The 13,412-nt window shown below is 42.7% G+C and overlaps 1 protein-coding gene across 10 annotated transcripts in view; it reads left to right on the top strand.

Moving 5' to 3' along the window:
• LOC115157920 (ephrin type-B receptor 3) overlaps nt 1–13,412 on the top strand; it is a 117,104-nt gene that overhangs the window by 47,351 nt on the left and 56,341 nt on the right. For 5 of the 10 annotated variants that reach the window (XM_029706260.1, XM_029706252.1, XM_029706261.1 and 2 more), the window contains exons 1-2: nt 3,708–4,062; nt 8,116–8,821. In XM_029706260.1, coding sequence (XP_029562120.1) covers nt 3,844–4,062; nt 8,116–8,821 — 925 coding nt within the window. In that variant the 5' untranslated portion in view covers nt 3,708–3,843. Of the gene's footprint in view, nt 1–3,707; nt 4,063–8,115; nt 8,822–13,412 lie in introns of those variants that run through there. The other 5 variants (XM_029706262.1, XM_029706255.1, XM_029706254.1 and 2 more) reach the window with 2 other exon arrangements.

Below are 13,412 nucleotides of genomic sequence, written 5' to 3'. Positions count from 1 at the left end.
TTCAAAAGGACATTTGGAAGGTTAAATATGATGGAAAATACCTTTTGAGCTGTGTATGTTTGTTTCTTTCAAGAGTTGTCTGACACTTTTTTTGTCAGGGCTTTAAAAGCTCTCTTGCCTAGCATGTTAGTCATGTTAGCTCTCTGTGCATCCTTTTTTTTGCCATGGCCCAGTAAGAATGAAAAAAACTAGGTTCTGTCTTGTATTTTGTATGGAAAACATTTCTGTCGAGTTCATAGTGATTGCATTGCAGTTCCATAGTGAGGATGGACTCGATGTGTGCCCTCTTGCTGGCCTTGTGGCCCTTACTGATTTTGGGGAGTGATGATGTTCCGTGTTATGATGGGGTCATTGTGGCATTGCCTCTTCAGGATTGCCTCTTTATTGCTGGGCACAATGAGGGGGCTTTGTCGTAGTATATACTGTTTACACACCGGCCGAGAGCCCAAACAAAACAGACAGTTGCAGAACCTACTGACTAGGCCACTGCATGCGCATACACTCCTTTCCTGAATGTTCCATAGTTAACACTGAGTCAGGCCTTCCATGCACTGTCTCTCTCTGTGTGTGTGTCGCACACTGTCATTATCAGTGAAGTTAGCAGTAATGTAGGGTGTACATGGTCTGTTTTAATAGACTACGTACTATAGTAGCTTTACACTGTATACTTTTGTACCTCATCTCCCTGTGTGGTTGCTTGCTTGTAAGTGGTCTGACAATAACACTGTAATGTGTGAGTCAGATGGGGAAGTCTTAAGCAAAGTGGATACACACATACTATCATGTACACACTGACACTTTCTCTCAGATGCTATCACTCAAACCTAACAGGGTGACATAAATGGGACATTTCTGCAAAAGAAAGAGATGCTACAAAGCTAGTCTGACTGACAGAAAGAGGTCTTTGAGTTTGATGCGGTTGAGAATATCTGCGTTTGTCAGCATAAGTATTTCAACGCAGGAATTTGCAGCCGGAAAAGGAGATTACATGCAGCTCCCTTTTTCATGTCAAATGTTCTGTCAATTCACCTGGAATACTTGAAACAGACTGAAAGAGAGAGAGAACGAATTGGCGAGGGCACTAGAACAGTCTACAGCACCCGGCCTCAACCTACTAGAATCTGAAGTCAAATGTCTACTGTTTGCTGATGATCTGGTGCTTCTGTCCCCAGCCAAGGAGGGCCTACAACAACACCTAGATATTTTTATTTGTGTCTTACTGAGATGTATTGTCAGACCTGGGCCCTGACAGTAAATCTCAGTAAGACAAAAATAATGGTGTTCCAAAAAAGGTCCAGTTGCCTGGACCTCAAATACAAATTCCATCTAGACACTGTTGCCCAAGAGCACACAGAAAACTACACATACCTCAGCCTAAACATCAGCGCCACACGTAACTTCCAGAAAGCTGTGAACGATCTGAAAGACAAGGCAAGAAGGGCCTTCTACGCCATCAAATGGAACATAAAATTCAACATACCAATATCAATTTGGCAAAAAATACTTGAATCAGTTATAGAACCCATTGCCCTTTATGGTTGTCATGTCTGGGGTCTGCTCACATACCAAGAATTCACAAAATGGGACAAACACCAAATTGAGACTGCATGCAGAATTCTGCAAAAATATCCTCAACGTAAAACACCAAATAATGCATGCAGAGCAGAATTAGGCCGATACCCGCTAATTATCAAAATACAGAAAGAGCCGGTAAATTCTACAACCACCTAAAAGGAAGCGATTCTCAAACCTTCCATAACAAAACCATGACCTACAGAGAGATGAACGTGGAGAAGCGTCAAGTTGGTCCTGGGGCTCTGTTCACAAACACAAACAGACCCCACAGAGCCCCAGGACAGCAATACAATTAGAACCAACAAAATTATGAGAAAACAAAAAGATAATTACTTGACACATTGGAAAGAATTAACAAAAAAACTGAGCGAACCAAAATGTTATTTGGCCCTAAACAGAGAGCACACAGTGGCAGAATACCTGACCACTGTGACGGACCCAAAATTAAGGAAAACTTTGACAATGTGCAGACTCAGTGAGCATAGCCTTGCTATTGAGAGAGGCCGCCATAGGCAGAACTGGTTCATAAGAGAAGACAGGCTATGTGCACACTACCCACAAAATGAGGTGTAAACTGAGCTGCACTTCCTAACCTCCTGCCAAACGTATGACCATATTAGAGACACATATTTCCCTCAGATTACACAGACCCCCATAGAATTAAAAAACAAATCCAATTTTGATAAACTCCCATATCCATTGGGTGAAATACCACAGTGTGTCATCACAGCAGCAAGATGTGTGACCTGTTGCCACAAGAAAAGGGCAAACAGTGAAGAACACACATCATTGTAAATACAACCCATATTTATGTTTATCTATTTTCCCTTTTGTACTGTAACTATTTGTACATCTATTCCTTTGGAACGTTTGTGAGTGTAATGTTCATTTTAAATTGTTTATTTCACTTTTGTTTTTTTATCTATTTCACTTGCTTTGGCAATGTACACATAAGTTTCCCATGCCAATAAAGCAATAAGAATTTAAATGGAATTGAATTGAGAGAGAGAGAGAGGAGAGAGAGCATAGAGAGAGAAAAAAAAGCTCTCAAGGAAAAGGAAGGCCTTTGTGGAAGGCCTTTGTACATCTTTCCATTTTATGCCAATGCAAACATTGGCTCGCTTTTGGTGTTGCACCATTCCATGATCTTTACTGTCTTGTAGAACAGCAGAGTGGTAGGATAATAACACATGCAGTTGCTTAGTACTGCTTCCCAAGTGCCAGGTAGTAAAATAGTTAATTTATAGTGTTCCCCTCCCCACACTCTTCTCTCTCTCTCACACAGCAAGACTGTTTGCCTAGGCAATGGAAAGAGGGAACAGTAGGAGGACAGAGAGAGAGAGGGAGAAAGAGAAAAGAGTGAAAGGAGATTGGCTGATTTTTAAAAAGCGAGGGAAATTTAAGTGTATTGAGCTTTCTTCTGGGTGAAGAGATTTTCTTTTGTGCTACTGGGGGGTTTATGACACCCTTATCCATGCCTTCTATTGAAGTTATATACAGTATCTGGGGCTCCCGAGTGGCACAGGGGTCTAAGGCACTGCATCTCAGTGCTAGAGGCATATCACAACCGGCCGTGATTGGGAGTCCCATAGGGCGGCGCACAATTGGCCCAGCGTCGTCCAGGTTAAGGTTTGGCCAGGTTAGACCATCGTAAATTAGAATTTGTTACATTTTAGTAATTTAGCAGACGCTCTTATCCAGAGTGACTTACAGTAGTGAATGCAAACATTTGATACATTTTTCTCTCCGTACTGGTCCCCCGTGGGAATCGAACCCACAACCCTGGTGTTGCAAACACCAGGCTCTACCAACTGAGCCACACGGGACTGTGTTCTTAACTGACTTGCCTAGTTAAATAAAGATTAAATAAATAAATACATCTTCTTGAGTTTCATAACTTGTTACCACAAAGTGTGTGTGTGGTGTGTGTGTGTGAGTGTCCTCATTTGAACATGCTTAAGAAGCAGAATAGTCTCTCAATGACACTCATGGTTGTTTCCTGGCCCTGTAAAAACATGTCTAATTAAATTAAATTAGTAAAACGAGCAACAAAATAAAATGTCTACAACACTTCCCAGATCACCCACTTAGATGTCTTGTTCCTCCAGTCTTTTTACATTAAATATATTTTTTTACGCTAAATGTAGAATCTTTTATTCAAGTTTAGCAGCTTACTGAGTGGTGGTAACCGTCTCAATAAGTAATTTCCTCTCCTTGGACAAGGTAGTTACCTGGATTCAGCATACTTTGGTCAGGCCTACTGGGGGAATGTCAATGCTTCTATTCATTATGGCAGATTACTTCAGAAGGAACTGGTATTTTTATGATGCCGCTATCTTGGTAACTGTTGAAGGTTTACTTGATTTCGTCTGTGTTAGTTCCTCTTTCGCTAAAGTATTTGTCTCCTTTTGTCTGTTTACAGAAACATTAATGGACACCAAGTGGGCCACAACAGAACTAGCCTGGACTTCACATCCTGAAACTGGGGTAAATTGTTGGAGTGTGTGTGTGTGTGTGTTTGATCGCACATGTGTGTCTCTCTGTGTTTCAGTGTATGTGTGTGTATGTATGCACAATGCCTGTATGTAAAAAAAAAAAAAAGTTATTTTTTATTTAACTGCCTAACAAAACATTCATTATAGTGACTCCAGCAGCAGTATTAACAGAGAAGAGAGAAGGTACGTGAGAAGGTACACGTCCAGGTCTGAGTCACTGTCTCTCTTTCACATTCTCTGTGTAGGGAGGCTACCTCTTCTCGCTTTGTACATTAGTCTGTTACAGAGTTATGTGTGTGGATGTAGGAAGACAAACACAGATATAGACTGAGCAGCATCTCCTCTCCACATGACAATACCAGGCCTGGAGGGTCTAGAGGCAAACACACCAGTGTGATGCAGCGTGGTGCTGCTAGGGTCTGATACAAATTGACCTCTGTTTGTGTATGTGTGATAGACAGTATCTCCACATACCATTCTGCCCAAGATATGGAAGCGTGTGTATGTGTGTGCAATGTGTACGTAAAGTGAGCATTGTGTGTGTGTGTTCTTGTATGTCTGTTTATGTCTGCGTCTGGATTTTTCTCATCTGTGTCTGTGTCTGTATGTGTCTGTGCACGCATGCACATTGGTCATGCCATTTCTCCCCAAACAGATAGCCGTTGAAGGGGGAATTCCAAGCACTAGCGAAGTAAATGGCTCGCCCTGGGCTCAGTATGTAGCCTCCAGGGGGTTTCACAGAAACAAATAACAAGGTGTTGCTAGCGACCAGCCAGCCTGTAGCCTGTAGCCTAAAGCATGTATCCCTTATTATGCAGCGTGTAGTTTGTAGCATGTAGCATGCAGGAGCCCACAGCTCTAATGACAGTTATTAGCATGGTTCTATTAGCAGACCACACATGGGCTTACATGCTGGTACATGCTAGGCACATGTTAACTTTGCTACACACTAAGCTTTGAGGAAACTAGTGTGACAACTAGCATTTATGGCTAATCCTTGACTATATGTTATCTAGCTGCCTCGGTTGGTATGCAGGTCTGGAAGAAGGCCTGAGTCCTCACATCCCCCTCACATCCTCTGTCCCGGCTGCACCAAGGTCCCAGTGAATCTGAAAGTAAAATGTAGAGCCTTTGACTGTAAAGGACAAAAGGAAAAAGGAGTTGACTTGTAAAGCTTGCATAACTATTCATCTTGTTCCAAATTGATGCCAAAGCATTTGACCCTCTTTCACACAACCTACTTAATTCATTCAGGTTTGGTAAGCAGGGCTGGCGTGAAGTGTCGGCATCTGTGCTGTACGTGTGGTCCCATGGGGTTGACCTCCACACAAACACACGCTCACGCATGCATATACACACACACACACACACACACACACACACACACCCCCCCTATCGCCCTCTTGCACACTGGGCAATGTATTACACTGGACTAAATACCCATTCACACTTCATGCATTCTCTCGTCCCATTGACCTGGCTGGTGATTATTGATTCCCCCGATGGTCTCGACTCCAGCAGATAGCTCACAAATTAATGCCTTCTCTGGGGCTGATCCTCAGCTAAGCCCCCCTCTCTCCACAGGTCTAGAGGGTCCTGCTAGATGAATAGCCTGCCTCCGCTACATCCATATTAGGCCCCTAATTAAGAGTCTTCAGCCTCGGAGAGAAATCTTTCATTATTTTCTGTCTTTCTCTGTCTGTATTTCGGCAGCGTCCAAAGTTCTGTGGTAAACTAATTTCCCCCAGAGGTGGCAAATTGAAGGCCTAGTCAAACGTGGCTCTTGTACATGTTCCAAAGACTGCCGTTACTGCTGTTGTCCACTATTGAGACATTGCCTGTGAGTTGTCCCGGAGTTGTTATTTAGCTAATTATATTCTTAGCTAAATATTTTACTATTTAATAGTAGTAGCCATAATGCATAAAAGGCACCTTTTATAGGGTTCTTTGATCAGAACACTAACAGTTCTTCTTCACTGAACCAAAATGGTTCCATATTATTTTGATTTTTTATATTTATTTCACCTTTATTTAATCAGGTAGCCTAGTTGAGAACAAGTTCTCATTTACAATATATAGAACCCTGCATGGTGCCATTTGTGTATTATGGCTACTACTATCAAATAGTATTATGTATTATGGCTACTACTATTAAATAGTAATGTATTTAGCTAAGAATATAATTTAATAAACAATTAAATAATGCACAAAAGAATACCAGCAAAGGTTTAGAATTTCCTGTCATTTTATGCAAACATAGTTTTCAAATATGATCTGGTTATAACGGGTGTCGTAAGGATCAGACCAAAATGCAGCGGGAACGTGTATACTCATCTTCTTTTTAATGTGAAGAAGGAAAAAACAAACAAATCACGTATACAAAACAAACAAACAAACAAACAAACAAACAAATGACACTAACAGTCCTATCAGGTGCTCAGACACTAAACAGGAGACAACTACCCACAAATACCATAGAAAAAAACAACCCTCTTAAATAAGACCTTCAATTAGAAGCAACGAGGAGCAGCTGCTTCCAATTGAAGGTCAACCCCATTAACTAAACATAGACATAGAACGACTAGAACTAACATAGAAATAAACTAACAAGAACATAGCCAAAAAAAAACGGAACACTCTAAACAAACACCCCTTACATAATAACATAACCCAACAAACCCCGAACCACATAAACAAACACCCCCTGCCACATCCTGACCAAACTACAATAACAAATAACCCCTTACTGGTCAGAACGTGACACTGATGGCCAGGGAGGCATCTCTTTGTGTGAATGATGGTCCACATCAACTCTGAATGACTTCTTTACAGTGCAATACAAACAGCAAACCTCACACATACAGTGTGTGGCGGCAGGTAGCCTGGTGGTTAGAGCATTGGACCAGTAACAGCCTAGGAACCCACTGTTCCTAGGCTGTCATTGTAAATAAGAATTTGTTCTTAACTGACTTGCCTAGCTAAATAAAGGTACAAAAAAAAATACAGTTGAGATGAGCACAGATTCAAGCTCAGTTTAGGAGGAAGCCCAGGGTATGGGATGACATTCTCTAGTACTAAGCATGTTTCCATTTGGCCCAACTTGAACGGATTGTTTTGTTTTGATTGACGTTATCGTTCTAAACATCTTCAGCCAAGTGGAGTCATGTACTGAGAAACACATTAAGTTAATCTAGGTGCCATTAAAAGATAGACACAACCAGGCCTTTTATGTATTTTCTGTATATAACAATTTAAACATTTGCCAATTTGCATACATATTTTCATTTAATGAAACCCGTAATCAGAGCTTTGCCTCAGTAATTTATGTATTTGTCTCCCAATGGTGAGAGATAAAGAAGTAGGAAGGAAAGAGAGAAAAGGTTACACGTTTCTTTTCGCAAGCTGTAGAGGACGATGCGATCGTAGCTCCGTAATTGAAGAGTAATTGCTTGTGAAGCGATGCAGCGAATCTGGAGAATGAGGTAAACAACCAGTGCTGTTCAGTTGGGACGCACCCGGGTTGACACTCCGCCGTAATTGTGATGAATTCGCCGTCCCTTGTTTCCTGACTCATCACCGTGGTAACCAGAGATGAAAGGCCGCGGTGCGGGTGGAAAAGGCCCTCAACGGAACAGCGCCAATCGGGGCGTAATTGAAAAGACACAAACCAAAAATTTGACTTCCTTTTTCATGTTTCATCTGTCCGTTCCTAACGCCTCACCTAATTTCTCTCTCCGAATTGTGTTATTGGACTTAGTATCTGAGGCCAGCACAGAGCACTGTACATCATGTTAAATGCCTCACAAACCCTGGATGTGCTGTGTACTGCTGTTGTCATCCACACCTAAGACTAATACCAACAGACTAGAGATGGAATCATTTAACACACTCCTTATCTATCATGTGTGTGTGAGAGTGTGTCTGTGTGCCAATGTGTTTAAGAATGCATACATTATAGGACATTTGATCTTTATTTGACCCTAACACTCATCTCTCTCTCTCATTCCCTCTCTCCCTCTCTTCTTCCCTCTTTCTCCATCCACAGTGGGAGGAGGTGAGCGGCTACGACGATGCCATGAACCCCATTCGGACGTACCAGGTGTGCAACGTGCGGGAGAGCAATCAGAACAACTGGCTGCGCAGTGACTTCATCCCACGTAAAGATGTCCTCCGAGTATACGTGGAGATGAAGTTCACAGTGCGCGACTGCAACAGCATCCCCAACATCCCCGGCTCCTGCAAGGAGACCTTCAACCTTTTCTACTATGAGTCCGACTCAGACTCGGCCACGGAGACAAGTCCATTCTGGATGGAGAACCCCTATGTGAAGGTGGACACCATCGCACCCGATGAGAGTTTCTCCATGTTGGAGTCGGGAAGGGTGAACACGAAAGTGCGGAGCTTCGGACCTCTATCCAAGGTTGGGTTTTACCTGGCATTCCAGGACCTGGGGGCTTGTATGTCATTGATATCTGTCCGGGTCTTCTATAAGAAGTGTTCAACCACCATTGCGAACTTCGCCGTGTTCCCCGAGACGGCCACAGGGGCCGAGGCCACGTCGCTGGTCATCGCGCCAGGGACATGTGTCTCTAACGCTCTCGAGGTGTCCGTGCCTCTCAAGCTGTACTGCAATGGGGACGGCGAGTGGATGGTTCCTGTTGGCTCGTGCACCTGTGCAAATGGGTTTGAGCCCGCCATGAAGGACACCCAGTGTCAGGGTGAGTGTGACATCAAGGACACACAATGTCAGGGTGAGTTTTTTACCGGCCATCACCCAATGTTCTTGTTCCTTTTGACGGCAGCCATTTTGTGCCAAATGCATCCAGATACTGTACATTTACACCCAACTATCATGAAACAGCGAGAAACACAACACAACACATCATATAGTCAGTGGCACTCTCTCAACTGAGCCTCTATTCTCCTGACCTCAATTTTCCCAGACAGTGAGTTGATGAATAATTAAAATGCCTGGGCGCTGCTGTCAGTAACCTATATGACACTGGAGCAAACTGGAGAGATCTAGGAGGGCCAGATCTGATAGAGAACATAACAGGTGCACAGAAGTCCAGACCAAGGTGAATTAAAACAGCAGGCCAGGGCTCAAATGTACTGATGAGAGAGTGGGGAGGCAGGGAGGGGGGGGGGTAGTGGAACGTTGGAGAGCAGGGGAGATAGGCCGCTGTCAGTTATCGTTTGGCAGGGCTGATTGTGATGCATGGTGTGCAAATGTGTAAAAAACCACACAGACCTGTACTTCATACCACCCTGCTAACAGAAAGAGGAGAGGGATGAGAGATTCAGGAAAGAGATCAAAAAAGGTAGAACGTGTGAAGTAGGGAAGGGGGCTTAGGGATCTTGAAGTCTAAAAAGAACAGAAAGGGAGCTAGCTCCCTATATGGCGTTGAATGGAGGTTATTGAATGTGTGCCCACCTTTAATGGAGAGTGGGCACAGTAAATCTAGTGGCAGGTGTGTGGTTAAAAACTCCTCTGGCAGCTCAAGGGCAAAGCCCTGGCGACTGGGCCTAAAAAAACGCTCTCTAAACAAGTCGACCGGAAACCACAGGGGATAAATCTCCCTGTCGTGTCTCTTCTTACCCTTTTTCTCACTTTTTCTCACTCGCTCTTATCCTATCCCCTCTATAGTATCTATCTATCTATTGCTCTCTCTTCCGAGCCATTGCTCTCTCTCTCTGCCAACCTCTGACTTTTATCTCTCTGTGACTTTCTCTGCATTTCTACCTGAAAATCTCTCTCTCTCTCTCTCTCTCTCACTTTCTCCTTATCCTCCCCCTCTTTCCTTCTTTATGTATTCCCCTCCCTTCCTTTATCTAAAGCTTTCATTAACGCCCCACCAGAGCACGGTGAGGACACCCACATGAATATTAATCAATCAATAACTTTTTTTTTCTCTTTTCCTTCCCTACCGCTCCACATTTTTAAAAGCACTCATTTTTTACTTCCTCACTTCCAATTTCAGCACATATCCTAATCAGTTCCTTAAGCCGTTTGCTCTGCATAAGAGGGTAAGAGACAGAGAGAGGGAGAGAGAGAGAGGGGGAAGGAAAGAGAGAGAAAGAAAACAGAGAGAGATGGGAAGTGAGAGAGAGGAGGGAGAGATCTGCAAAAAAAGAGCCTGCAGGATTAGTATTTTCTCTGCCTTTTCCTCCTCATCCTCCCTTCTCCCCCTCCACTCTCCCCCTCTTCGCCCTGTCAGGAGTGGTGCTCGAAGGGAATGGAAGATGAAAGCAAAGGGGATGACTTCTTACCTCACTGGAAGCAATTGATCAGCACTTTCAATCATTCACACATAACAACTTGCCTCGTTTAAAGCTGCAATATGCAGAAATTCTAATAGTTCACCTAATTTCAGTTCATGTGAATCATTTACCATCTAAACTGTTGTGGAAATATATTTTCAATAACCAAAAATATTGTATTTTCAACTTGTTTGAAGCTGGTGTACAAAACTGAAAGTAAAAGACGCAAAAATAAAACTTAAACACGGAAAGCATAGAAATAGTGCACATAGAACACATCTATCCAGTGGTTCTTAACCTGGGTTTGATCGAACCCCAGGGGTTCGGTGAGTCAGTCTCAGGGGTTCGGCGGAGGTCAAGACACACACCTGACTCATATGATTCGTGATGACACGCCCCGCTTGGCCATCATTGGCTGCAGGTGATCACGCAACATCGCTTGGCCTATCTGTGCTGCAGTGAATTTGGCGCGCTCAGTAGTCGAATTGTGACTGTCGTGATAGTACGTCGTGTGATTTCTTTCTTAATATTTTAATCCCTTCATACTAACTATGTCAAGCAAAAAAATAAAGTGGTCGGACGAATATGTACAATATGGATTCACATGAATAACGGAACGTGATGAGAGTCAGCGTCCTAACTGCATGATTTGCAATGTCTAGTCTAGCACCGGCAAAACTAAGAGAACACTTCCTTAAGCTGCATGGAGATGGACAATACAAGAACACAACGCTCGCTGAATTCAAGGTGAAGAGAGCCATTTTTCCAATTAAGAAGGGTTCGGTGAATGCGCATATGAAACTGGTGGGGGTCAGTACCTCCAACAAGGTTAAGAACCACTGCATCTATCGCTTCTCACATGCTGACCAAACTGCGCGCAAGTTGATTTTGTCCACCCACACCAGACGCGATCAGGACACGCAGGTTGAAATATCAAAACAAACTGAACCAACGATATAAATTTGGGGACAGGTCAAAAAGCATTAAACATGTATGGCAATTTAGCTAGCTTGCTGTTGCTAGCTAATTTGTCCTGGGATATAAACATTGGGTTGTTATTTTACCTGAAATGCACAAGGTCCTCTACTCTGGCAATTAATCCACAGATAAAACGGTAAACGTTTGTTTCTAGTAATCTCTCCTTCAGGCTTCTTCTTCTTCTTTGGACTTTATATGGTGGTTGGCAACCAACTTTAAGGTGCATTACCACTACCGACGGGACTGGTGTGGATATCAGTTCATCTTTCAATCACCCACGTGGGTATATGCTCCTGAAAACCAATGAAGAGATGGTCCGTGGGTATATGCTCCTTAAAACCAATGAGGAGATGGGAGAGGCGGGACTTGCAGTGCGTCAAGCATCACAAATAGAACTAAGTTCTATTTTAGCGCCTGGCCACGTAGACGCTCATTCACGAGCACGAGCAGTGTGGGTGCAATGATTGAATAACATGTATGTGTAAATTTATTTTGCAACGCTCGTGCACGCAATGCAAGCGGTGTGGTCAGCATGTTAAACTTGCTTTCAATGAGAATGACTGCTCTATAATTCACATTTCCATATATATATATATTTTTTTTATTTCACCTTTATTTAAACAGGTAGGCCAGTTGAGAACAAGTTCTCACGTACAACTGCGACCTGGCCAAGATAAAGCAAAGCAGTCCGACACAAACAACAGAGTTACACATGGAATAAACAAACCTACAGTCAATAACACAATAGAAAATTATATATACAGTGTGTGCAAATGAGGTAAGATAAGGGAGGTAAGGCAATAAATAGGCCATAGTGGCAAAATAATTACAATTTAGCAATTAAACACTGGAGTGGTAGATGTGCAGAAGATGAATGTGCAAGTAGAGATAGTGGGGTGCAAAGGAACCAAAAATAAATAACAGTATGGGGATGAGGTAGTTGGATGGGCTATTTACAGATGGGCAATGTACAGGTGCAGTGATTTGTGAGCTGCTCTGACAGCTGGTGCTTAAAGTTAGAGAGGGAGTTATGAGTCTCCAGGTTCAGTGATTTTTGCAATTCGTTCCAGTCATTGGCAGCCGAGAACTCTAAGGAAAGGTGGCCAAAGGAGGAATTTGATCAGGTTGCAGGTTTAAAGAGGAAGCTTTAGTTGGGATAGTGCCCATCAAACCTGAATATTCGCCTTTTCAAGTTCTCATTGACCGAAATATATATTTTTTAACTGGACAATATGATAGAATATGATATGCATTGTAACTTCACAGTGACCTTGAAAAAACAATTTGCATAGTTGCAAAGTTCACAAGCACAATTAGCATGTTCACGAACATGACTAAGAAGACAAATGTTATTTGAGGTAAAAATGTTATCATGCCAGGATGTTAGCACTTTTTGTTGGGGTGGGTGTCTGTGATTAATGGTGGAAGAACAAACACACTCAGTGTTAATGCACACCACTCAGCAGCTAATGCGGCTTTGTACCAATATTATACCTTCACACACAGCGAAACGGTGACAAATGTGACAAGAACCAGTCCCACAGTGCTACCACTGACCTAATTTCTAAATAATACTTTCCACAGGAAGCAAACAAACCCAGTAGCAACACAGCAATGAACATTTTGAACCAAAACCAAGCAACCTTGACATTGACGAGTGAGTTAGCGGCATAGCAGGTCATGCTAAGCAACTTTGCTGTCTCACCTTCCCTTCCCTTTTTTATTAACATACCACCTCCACTCATCTTTTAACAAGACAGTTTAGTGAGAGATAGAGAGATAGAGACGGCTGGAATGTTCCGGATCAGAGTGCCATCTACTGCCTGTGCTATGCTTCCCTGTCCTGCATGCTAGCTCATAACTTATCAATTATAAACTTCTAAACAGGCCCTGTAAAAATTGATAGGGAGTCTACAAAGGGCACCGGTCGACAATGTTATAACTCTACACATCAGAGATACTATGCACTCTCTGCTTGAGGCGTTATTTATTGATTTATTTTATGTATTAATGTATTACTTTTACCATTTATCATTGAGAACAAATTCTCTCTATGACAGATATTTTATCCATTAGTGTTGCAGTAAATTGGATTGATTTGAA

The sequence above is a fragment of the Salmo trutta genome, chromosome 22 (assembly GCF_901001165.1).
Source record: "Salmo trutta chromosome 22, fSalTru1.1, whole genome shotgun sequence".
NCBI lineage: Eukaryota > Metazoa > Chordata > Actinopteri > Salmoniformes > Salmonidae > Salmo > Salmo trutta.
Note: the sequence above shows the minus strand (reverse complement) of the source record. Positions and strands in the feature narration are given on the sequence as shown.